This window comes from Toxotes jaculatrix, chromosome 7, assembly GCF_017976425.1.
Source record: "Toxotes jaculatrix isolate fToxJac2 chromosome 7, fToxJac2.pri, whole genome shotgun sequence".
Classification (NCBI taxonomy): domain Eukaryota; kingdom Metazoa; phylum Chordata; class Actinopteri; family Toxotidae; genus Toxotes; species Toxotes jaculatrix.
In genome coordinates this window covers 10150506-10162519 of record NC_054400.1, presented here as the reverse complement: position 1 = coordinate 10162519, position 12014 = coordinate 10150506, and the positions used below count along the sequence as shown (strand labels likewise).

Below are 12014 nucleotides of genomic sequence, written 5' to 3'. Positions count from 1 at the left end.
GCAAAAGTATGTTCCCCCCATGGCCCTTCCATCAGAAGTTTCCTTAGTCTCAACAATCATTTTCAGAGACATACAGATTTAGAATAGGACCATGATTGGTGCAATTTAGGTGCATTAAGCTGAGCTGAATACTGGTGAAGCGGAGATTGATTCTTTTTTTTTTTTTGTTCCCTGGTGAGATATAAAGGGACATGATGGAGGGGCTGTGAGGGTGTTTCTGTGCATGACAGAGAGAGACAGAAACTGACTTTTCATCTCAATATGTTTCTCTGTTCACTGTAAACAAGATGTCTATCTCTCCTCACTCAACAGTCATTTACCTACATAATGTGTTTGTGTGCCAGTGTATGTGTTTATGCGCATGCATGCTCATAATAACACAGACTGTCTAACAATGACGTTGGACCACATAAAGAGAACAGTATATAAACCATGGGAACCTGCTTTTAGGGCAGGTATTCAGGGAATAACATTGCCTAATGCTATGTTATTGCTGTGTGATCCTGATGGAGTCTATGGAGGTAGAGACCTACCACTGAACAAGGACAGTCTGGATGGATGTGTAAGTGGATACAGTCTCAGTGAATGAAGAAGTGAATGAGTTGTGGTTAGGAGGTGAATTATTTTTATATAAATGCAAGCTAAAGAAAATAAACTAAATCAGCATTAATGAAGCTGCTGTGGATTTGCAGCCAGGGACCTTGAAAATAGGATATCAAGGTCTGTTTATTTAGACAGCAGACTGTGGACCATTAGCACATGTCCCCACATAATGGTAGCTGGGGTTTGGTGGGGGAGGTTCCTGGACCATGTTTTGGATAGGTGAATGAGTACCAGACCACCAGCTGGCTTTTGTCTTCCACAATCAAAAGGGGCCACTGGGATATGATGTCACAAGGAAGAAACCCCTATTTACTAACCCAAGACAGTTGCAAGAAATCTGCGACATTATGAGGACAGCTGAAGCATACCATGCATGTAAGATGTGTACTGAGACACCAGGCTGCAGTGTTCTGAACTTTTAAAGTTTTGTGTAATGCCATGGGATGGCAAGATGTGCCTGTGTGTTCAAACAAAGTTCATTTCTGCCTCAGACTGCATTCTTCATACAGTCTGAGGCAATAGAAAAAAATAATCAGCAGTATTGCACAGAAGTCTGTTTACTTATGTAACATGAAGAATGTTTTGGCAGAGGTGTTTCCTATGCATTCCCAGAGGTTTTCCCTGCTCAATGAAACTTAAGTTTTCTTGCTGCTGGACATGTATAATGTCTCATTTTATGCCAGCAATGGCCATATGTAAGTTGGTTTATATACAGCATTTGTAGACTAAATCAATATTGAATTTGGAAACCCATATTTGCCAGGCACTATAATTGAAAAAGAAATGGCCCTTTTTATAACATTTGCAGAAGTTAAATGAAAATATGCTTTCTGTTGAGTACATATTATTGAGTGCTTTGTGCACCCACATAAAAAAGGTAGGGTGGACAAACATAAAGCAACAGTTGTATAATATGAATCCATGATTCGGCAGTAACTATTACTGTTGCCTTGCTTATGTTAAGCCTTTATTGAAAACGTAGCTGCGTAGCGTAGCTCCAAGGTTGTAGATTGTGGTGGTGTAGAATGTGTTTTAAAGTGCATTCATGTCAGTTGATCTATTGAAATCAAGCTGTTTTGAACCAGCATCATTAATTCCATGTTAGTGCAAAGATATGCAGAAGTAGAATAGACAACAATATGAGCAAATATTCAGATACAAAGTACGAAGAAACCACTATTAACCTTATGAAGATTTGTTACTGTATCAATAAATGTTGTCCTTAAGAGAACAAACTCGACTCTAAATGCTCAAAAGGATAAATACAGTAATCACAGCAGCCATCAGTGCCTCACTATCTTTGTCTTCTTCTTTGTGCACCACCCTCTCCATCTCCTGCTGTCCTTCTTCTTCACCTTTGTCCCATCCCACTCTTTTCACTCTCTCCTCCTTTCATTAGAGTTAAGTCCCTGATTTGTATTCCAGGATAACAGCCAAGATTAAAGTAGGCATTGAAAAAAATAACATCATTTGCATGATGCATTCACTGATTAGGCTAAGCGTCCCTCTTAATTGTGTTGTTTTGCACATGGTGGGGCTCTCATGCTGATACTCTGTGGATCTGGCTCATCCCATGCAATCTCACCAGTTCACTTCAATTTCCTCCCTACTTCAGTGCATCCGTCCCACCTACCTCCTGCTGTCATATATACATGGCAGGTTAGGGACTCATAATGCTGGATTAGGGTTCAAAACTGTTAATACTGAATTATTTGTGAACCACTTTGAGCCTGTCAACAGCTCCATAATAAAGAAGATACGGAACCAGGAGCACAGTGGTGTGCCTGTATATTTGCTGTTGTTGTTGTTATTTGTGTGTGTGTGTGTGTGTGTGTGTGTGTGTGTGTGTGTGTGTGTGTGTGTGTGTGTGTGTGTTCCCCCTGTAGCCATCTCCTCTCTTTTATACTAATCCAATAGGCAGCAGGGTGCTGACACAGTTGTGAATGGCCACACTTGCAATGTGAGACAGTACTAAATGCATTACAGGTGACTTGAAGGGGATGACACAAAGGGCACTCTTTCATTATGTGGAAAATAAAAATAGACAGCCGAAAGATCTTACATGGCCACTGAAAGGCATGCTATTGCAGAAAACTACTTCTGGCTGTGACATATGTTGCCTGAAGCAACTATGCTCAGTTAGGTGGCTCAGAAACTGAAAACTTTGGGTGACATGTTCCATGATTACATTGAACTTAAGCACTTAAGGATGTATTTATTATTATTATTATTATTATTATTTTATCATGCATACATCATCCCCTGCTTGAAATACTCACACTAAATCCGCCACTGAAAACAGTCCACAACAAATACACCTTTTTCAATTTACGTCAGCTTGACTAATGTTTGCAAGGAACAGTAGTGCCCAGCTGTTTCAGAAAATGAATTAGCCTCTCTCTCTCTCTCTCTCTCTCTCTCTCTTTTTTTTTTTTTTTTTTTTTTTTTTTTTTAATGAAACTACAGATTTCATTAATATTTTAAAGATTTACATTCTCAGTCAGGGAAGTCATTAAACTACTGCATGTGTCAAAATAGGCTCAAGACATTAAGCAGGTTTTTTTTTTAATTTTATCACAACATGATTGATTTGATAGTCAGGTGTCTCAAGTTGGGGCAGTTCACGCTTAAAGAAGACTAAGAATAGCTGAAATTAAGAAGCCAAAGCACAGTTTGGATGTTCACTGTAATGACCATCACTAGTATTCACCAAACATCTCTCTGAGGGTGCAGCTGAAGGGGCTAGCTTGGAGGCAACACAGTTCAAGCCCTGCAGTGCCGGCACAGGGGCATCAGTCTGTGGGCCAGATGTATTGTTCTCTTGTCACATCCAATACAGCATAAGTCCACATGATCACTCAAAGCAGACACTCACAGGAACAAGTATTCCATAACAAAGGAACTAATTCAAAGGACGCCCCCACTCTCCTCCAATCAGAGCTCTCTGTCCCATAACCGACCAATACATGGAAAAGGTCAGGGGTCATTTAAAACATACTGACAATATTTTCTCTTTGGTAATTAATGTCATTGTCAATTAAGAACATTAGAGTTGAATTTACATTTTGATTAAACCAGATATAAGGTAAAGAAAGTTGATGTGCATTTAACACATCTAACACATTTCAGTTATAGTTTTTTCTCCCTCTGTGCTACAAGCTATAAATTACAGTATTTATACATGAGAGCACCCGTGGTGTCTCATCGAGTGTTTTTATGCCCACTGTGGCCAGAGGACTTGGAAAAGCCAAGCCATAACTCGTGGACCTTGTAAACGAAAAGGGGACAGGGACATAAAACTACAAGGACAGCTCTGCTCAGTACAGACAGGCCAATTCCATTTCTTTCCCCTCACATCACAAATTATGTCAACAGAGCGTCAGTGCATTGGCAGGGCGAAAAAAGACAGAAAATACAGACACCCAGCCCTCCTCTGTGTCTCTGTCAGTGTTTGTCTGCCTGTTTGTCTCTGTCCTTCTGTCTATTTCTTCTTACAGCTGACCATGCTGAATACTGTAGGTGTTCCTGACCTGTTCCAGTTTACTCTAATTTCTCAGTACTACCACTCCCACTTACACCATGAACTGGGATGTACTTGAGGCTACAAGCCTTTAAAACTGTTTGTTTGTTATTCTGTTAAAGGCCGATATGATCTAAGTTCATGAGTGTAAAGTGTGAAGTGAGGTTAGTTTGAGCAGGATGCAGCCCTGTAGAATTATACTTCTGTTGCTTCAGCTTTTATACTGTAATAGGTTTTGGTTACGCTGATGGATGTTTGCCTTGGGATGATCATCGATTGGGTGTTAAATCTTGAAAAGGAAAAAAAAAACAAGGTCCACGCTGGCAAATATATAGCCTACATCCAGTTTATGCACAGAAAAAAAAACTGCAAACCAGCAGCAACAGCTGGGTGCATGGGCGTGTTTTTCTCTCACGTGTCGGGGCGGAGCGTCCATATTAACTGATATGGCTCTTGGGTCGGGGGTGTATGTCCACTGACAGCTGAAATTCTGGGCGAGCCTCTCATGGCGTCAGCTCTCCTGTGGACCCTCCACGTGAGACCACACAGGGATATGGTTTTCAGACAGACGCAGCCATTCACAACAAAGCTCTTTGTAGTTCTCAATGAATGTCGTTTGCATACATAAACAGGCCACTCGTAGTGTGTTTTAAAACATGCTTAACATACATACGCAGGAAAGCAAGCAGAGTGTATGTAAAGTTGGCGTGTCCAGCTTTGTAGGTTTGCTATGGACTGACGCTAATGTAATCTAAACCTCAGATTCAAAAGCTGCCCCCTTACTGAACTGTTAACAACAACAACAAAAACAACAACAACAACAATAAATGTATTTGCTCCCAAATGCAGTTAAAATATGTAAAAGGTATAACCAAAATTCAAATGTAGTACTTTATGATATTTAAAACCTTCCCAAGATAAGGGCCAGTTACAAGGATTCAGTTCTGAGGGTGTCTGGTCAGACAGCGATACGCACTGTGTTTTTCTTTAATTTTTTAAAATCTTTTTGACACTGTATTTTTGCCAACGTGAGCAGAATATAAAAAAAAAATCCTGAATGCAATCAGACTCATTGGTTTAAAATTTAAATATATTCTAACAAGATGTTTTAACCTATATTGTAGGGCTATGGTCTCTTTAATATTGTGCAATGAAATAACCCAATAAAATGTTTATTTGCCACTTACTTCAAGTGGCACACTAAACAGAAAGCGTGGCAGCAGGCTGCTCTTTGCTGGTGGGTTTTATTTTGGAAGTTTGGCCCCGGCAGGCGTTCTCTCTGGCTGTCCTCTCCCTGTGATCATCATGGAGTAAAGTGGATTGTTGGCGGATGAGGGCGCTTCACTGCCATGTGAAACACACACTGGCTCCGTCTTAGCGACGTAGTGTGTGCAGCCGTGAAAGTAGGCTAGATGATGAACTGAGGAGCAGATAAGAAAGAAATCGTCAATAGGAAACCGGCACACACCCGATCCACCCGGCCGAGCAGGCTGAGGTGAAGAAGCAGGACTTTTCGTGCCTGTCGGTGCTCACGCTGGCCACCAGATGACCAAGTTTTGAAAAGTCGATCTGCGCTGTCCTTGCAGTTTTTCAGCTCGAGACCTCGTAGAAAGTAAGTGCGTTTATGCTTTTCCAAAGCGTTCAGTGCATCTTTTTGTGCTCATATCTCAAAAACTCCGTCTGTAAGGCAGCTTCCACACGACTCCTGAAACTTTGCTAAGAATTGCTTCACATTTTTCCCCCCTGCATCAGGCTGCTCATTGTAAAACATTCTTTGACCAATCACAAACTTTAGTATGTCTAGCATGCTGCTTTGCACAATGCGCACTGTTCATAAAAGCCCACATTAAAAATCACACAAACTTGAGGTTGTCTGCAATTCCGCGGCAATTTGGTGTTAGCAGTCGGCCACTCTGGGGATGGGATGAAGTGACTGCCATGGTTGGTTCTGACGGATGTAGCCTATCACCGTATACCTATACCTGGTAAGTTATTTCCCCCCCTTAATGACAACAGTTTTATCTGGTGCGCTCAGCGCTCCTTTAAACATAGTGATAAGTATGAAACAATGAGGGAAAAACACCTGATTGAGATGGAAGTACTGGTTCATTTTAAAGAGGATTAAGCTTTTAAACGATTAAGTATAAAGCTGAACCCAGACTATTCCGAAATATTCTGCAGTGTTTGTCAGAGCCTGATGTATTAATCTGTGCTAGGTGGAGCTCAGTTTGGCCCATAATCAGTGTTGGCTGTAAGAGTAGGCTGAGAGTTTGCACATATTTTCCCCCTTTATCTCTGTGTTGTATTTTGACTAACTGCTTCAGCATTTAGCAATTTTCAAAGCTTTCTCATTTCAGCTTCTCCTCTCAGGTTGTTTGCTCTTCATTAGCAATTGGCTGACTGTTGTACTGACTACAGGAGAACACCTTTACTGTTCTGCTGCTTTAATTAGGAGGCACATTACACTGTGATCAGATACAATGTGCAAACTTAGCCACTATAGAAATCCTTTTTCAGTGCTGCCTCTCAAAAGATGTTTTTTGAAAAAGGCTTTTCATTCTCACCAGTTTTTTCTTGCTTTCTGCAATTTCATTGATTCAGCTTTTATGTGAAATTTGTGTTTTCTTAAATGTTTGTTTTGCCTCATAGTGGGTCAGTTAATTTCTTTAGAGTAGGTTTGATTGCACTGTTGAGTTTCACGTATTTAATTGTGATTTGTTTATTAACTTGAAAACAATGCCTTCCTCACAGTCTTCCTCTGTAATGGCTCCAGTTCATTATATGTATCCAAATCATTTCACAAAGCTGTATAAAACACCGCCTGTTTATGATGTCCACTGGATGGCGTTAGTTTAGAGGCCGATTTAAAAATAATCAGAATCTCCCACACTGTTCGATGCGTGTGATAATACGATTACCAACAACACTTTTTCTTTAAGACGGCATCTTGTGATAATATGTACCTGAATATAGCTGAACGATTTTAATGGGGTTTATTGTTGGCGTGCTTGTGCAGTAAGTACTAATGCAGAGGAAAAGCATGACATGCATAATGGCAGCCATTATAGCATCCACCAGGTGATAGAAGTAAGAGATGTTTTAATAGGTGAGGCGAGGAGTTTTAAGAGATGTTAGTTCCATCAGTTTCTCTCTGTTTGCTACACTCCCACATACAACATTAAGTACAGCTGTTATGTTCTATACCCTTTGACAGCTCAGCAGCTCTCTGGAAACCATTAGATTTTACACACATCCATGTGCATGTGGTCTTCAGGGATGTGCACGACTGTCAGGATATGCATGCACATCTGAGAGAGGGAGAAAATTGCAGGATTTTGAGCAAATTAGAGAGGTACATGCTGCACATCTATACTTAAAACTCCAAAACAACAAGTGGGTTGATAGAGACTTTCATGTATTCCTTTAAATAGGATTGAACTCTACAACCTTAAGCACTCATTGTGTATCATTCAAAAAACAGTAAATTGTTAAAACCAAAACACAGGTAAGTTCACTTTTGACTTTCGACTCTGAGTAGTTTGAAGTAGTTGTCTCTGAAATGACCCACCATGGCAACCAGCACACACACACACACACACACACACACACACACACACACACACACACACACAGAAATGCTGCAAAGCAGACATTTTCCACATAGATCAATTTTCAAATCTGTGTAACGCACACCTTCTCTGTCTCTGCTGGTTTCTTGCTTGTACTCTTTACCTTTCTTGTTCTTGCTCCAATACATGCACTTTATTTTATACATGCACACGTGCACGGGCATACACACAAACACCCACTCTTTCTCTCTCTCCATGCCTCCCACACGCACAGACTGTTGCAGGGTTTGCAGATGTGTGTCCTGATCTGCTTCCAGCAGAGGCTCTTCTCATGCCAGTGTGCTGACTCTGAGTTTTCCACTCTCTCTTATGAAATAAGAGTAGGAGACATTAGAGCCATCCAGTAGCCAGATCTGAATGCCTGAGAGCACACGCAGACACACATGCACACAGGTTAAAAATGCATACTGTGCCTGCGTCTATACCCTCTCCACAGAAACACACACACACACACACACACACACATATATAAACACACTCTCCACACAGGGTAATATGTAAATACAGCTAACAGTCCAAGGCTATGAGGAGCAGCTGGTTGATGTAGTTTTTGGGCGCCAACTCTTGTTTGAGTTTCTTCACCAATATGGATACGTCTTCACCAGTGTCTGGTTTAACATGCAGGCTCATGTTGAAGCCTGTGGTATGTTTACTCAAATTGTGTTTATTTTAAAGAAAGAGGTTGTGCTGAAGAGAAGGGTCGAGGGCAGAAAATCTGTTTGCATGATTCTTGTGTAATTATTGAGAGACACAACAGTGGACCTTGGACTACTTTGTGTATGTGTACTCACAAACATGATTATTTTTGAAATGATAATGTTAAAATATAAGAATTCCTTCCACAAAATTTTGAAATAATATATAATGGATGTCATACAGTCGTAAAGTATAGCCTCAACTTGCTGAGGTGAAATGATTAAAGATGCTCCATGAAATTAACTCAGGTGCCAGGTGCTTGGATATGGATATACAGTAAGTGAAAGGCATCTTGTGTTGTTGATGTGAAAAAGTTAATAGTTATACAATAATTTACACTGGTCTGGTCATCAAGTAATGCATAGTCTCAAGTTTTGTTTACATTTGTCTTGTTTGTCTCACTGATAAGTCAGTTTTAATGTCAACATTAAACTTGCAGTTTAATGTCAGGTGATGTAAGAAATGGTTGGACAGTAATAAACCCTCATGGTTACTTTTTGTGAGTATATTTTTGGCTGGACCACCGCAGCTTTGCCAGCCCTATAAACGCGAATGTCTGTCGATGACTGGCTGAGTGATGAAGTTACACTGCTGGTCAGCCTTAGCTACTTTCCGTTGGAGTCGCCAATTTTGCCCGGTGAGCACGAGGTCAGGCTTTCCCGCCACAGGCACACCTTTCTATGCGTCTCACTCAGTTGACCTAGTCTTGTTTATATTTGCATGTTTTCCTGTTGGAACTTACTGCTGGACACACCACTGGCTAGCTGATGTTAGCACATTTTATCCGAAGTGCTTGTTCCTAGTCCCTCTCTGTGGTTTTTCCACCCACTGAAGATGCCTTGTGGCGTCACAGATTTGTTCTTTTTTCATATGGGCTTTATTCCATGATCATATGATTGCCTTTGGTTCCAGGCTATCAGACTCTGAATAGCTTAGGATTTTGTTATGTAGGCTTGGCCAGTAATTCAGTGACTGGTTCCAAAGTAATTAACAAGGTCATACTAACTTGATTTACATCTTCATTTAATTTTTCTTTTGCCCTCAGTAAGCCCAGTGAGATAAGCACTTTGAGCTTGGAGCACCAGGGTACTTGTAATGACAGACTGCAATGAATGAGAGAGAGGGGCTAGTGTAAGAAAAGACATAACAAAGAATTGATAGTGAATGAAAAAAAGATCGGGAAAGTACTAATGGGATGCATTACATTTGCATTAATGTGTTCAAAGACTCGAGGAGTCTCTACACCCACTAAAGTCACTGAAAGGCTAATGTAGTCTTGCATGTCTTTATAATGTATGATATTTCTGAAACCCTGTTAGACTAAAGGCATAGATCAAGTGCTGCATTTATTGCCCCAGCGTCACACCAGACATCCCTACTTCTTGGGAAAAAAACATGCTTGAAATATAGGGAGCACAGATGAATAAAAAGAATCTCAGTATAAGCAGCAGTGTGCATATAGGTGAAAGTGTTGGGTTCAAAACATTCTATTGAAGTTTTGTGTAAGTGCAGACAATGCACATCTATCACTAAAACTATTATTCACATAATACTTCTCACATAATAATTCTACTCATAGACTACCTACCAACCCACTAACTTGTGTCTCTAGTATGCACTTTCTTTACAATTCACCCACATTTTAAATTTACATTTAATCTTAAGGTCTTACATGATGTCTTACACAAGACATACACAAGATCTTGCACAATGCAAAAAGAAAAAAAAGTAAGGCACCATAACGGTTCAATATCACTGGAATATTGACAGAGAAAGAAAGAGAAACTGTACAGACTGATGTTAATTAAGTTAACTATCAGGCAAACAGCCCTGTGTTTTGCCTTGATAAGCCTGTGTGTGTACCTATTTCACATGAGTGTCTCACACAGATTGAACCCGACAACTCATTGAGGGTTGCCAGTGAGGAAAGTGCTTATCACAGCATGGGATCATAATCCCATTTATGGGCGGCCTCATTTTTCTGTGTACTTTTATGTTTGTGCATGAATGTATGTATTTGTATAATCAAGTTAATGATGTCCAGTTTACATACCTACTTTCCACCTAAAAGCATACATCTACACACTCCAGATGACAATTTCTACTTTGCTTTTTCAGCATGTTAAGTCAATGACCATGGTGTTGTATTTGTAAATTACTATATATGTAAATCTCAAATATTTAAACTTACCTTGCAGCTCTATAGGAATAAGACAAGAAATACTAGTTTCGTAAACCACAGCCGCTGATGTGTAAACTGTAAATAGCCCTGTGATTTAAGGTGCACCATGACCAAGATGCCAACAGTTTTGAACAGTTGTACATTCACTGTTTGAGATCTAACAAACATGCAATTTCTTTCTCATTAAACATTTGCTGAGCCATGTATTCAAATATTTTAAATCATGCATCATTATGCACATCCGCATTTACATGGAAGCAGTCTTCTTCCACATTGCAGTCATTGGCACATCTCTGCGCTTCCTGGAATACTACTACTAGTGGTCAAAAAATTTAACAGCGTACCTTTAAGAACAACTCAGAAACCATTTTGTGATTCGTCATAACAGTTATAATCATTTGAATTTTTAAAGCAATAATTCAGTGCTATCATTGACAATCATCAAGATGTCTGAAATACTGGACTTGTAAAGTACTGTCTTTTTGTTCAATAAATGCGTCCACGCACCAGATCATTTATTCGAAGGGATGAAAAACACAGCACCTTAGCAAAGCAAAGCAAATTTAATTTCTGTAATCTTGAAAATAAGGAAAAATCTCCCAAAATGGTCACAAACCTGTGATGCTCATCTATACTTCCAATGGATCCCTCATGAATATAAGCTCCAAACTTTTCTGTCACGCCCCATCGACCAATAACAAATTAAAGATTCAAGTTAAATTGACCAAAACTGCATTTTTAGACGCAATAGAGCCCAAACTATCCCACTACACTTCTAGTAAATTCAAGAGCAACAAAATATATCATATTTCAGATATGACTTATGTTTTTGCTTGATGAGCATTGACTGTTTCTTTTCTCTCCTAATAAAAAGATATCCATTAAGCAGCTGTCACTCTGTGTGCATAAATCTCACAAACCTGCATCTTTATTGCCCTGCAAGTATCAGATCAACCTTGCTTAGATAGCTTGATTGCTTGTTTCTTCAGAAATCCATTTATAAAAATTTATATGCTCTCAGCCTTTTTCCCGTAGGTCTTGTGAGGCCCCCTGCAATGACCGCACCCGCCAGTTTGAGAACCACTGGCCGAGCAAATTAGTGCACACTTTCTGCTTTCTCTTTGGTGGAACCTCAAACTAAACTTGAGCTTGCAACATCGCTCTATGTGAGTGTGTGTGTGTGTGCATACTTTTCCTCTGCCAGTATAGAAGGGACTAATACAGACATGATGTGACCTCTCACCCCCTAACCTTTCTTGTTCTTTGGCTTCACCCTTACACCACCACCCCATCTGGCCTTAACCTCCTCCTCCCTCCCTTGTCAACTCCTTTTGAACAAACACAGATGATTAATAGAGATTTGAAGAAACATGGGAGAAGCATG

At 40.0% G+C, this 12014-nt stretch overlaps 1 protein-coding gene across 2 annotated transcripts in view; it reads left to right on the top strand.

The window, feature by feature from the left end:
* Window positions 1-5699: 5699 nt before the first annotated feature.
* The window catches only part of ghra (growth hormone receptor a), a 28579-nt gene continuing 22264 nt past the window's right edge, over window positions 5700-12014 (top strand). The window contains exon 1 of one of the 2 annotated variants that reach the window (XM_041041778.1): window positions 5700-5735. Coding sequence is in view for 1 of the 2 variants with exons in the window: in XM_041041777.1 (XP_040897711.1) it covers window positions 6062-6108 (47 nt within the window). In the remaining variant the exon portion in view is untranslated. Of the gene's footprint in view, window positions 5736-5855; window positions 6109-12014 lie in introns of those variants that run through there. The other variant, XM_041041777.1, reaches the window with a different exon arrangement.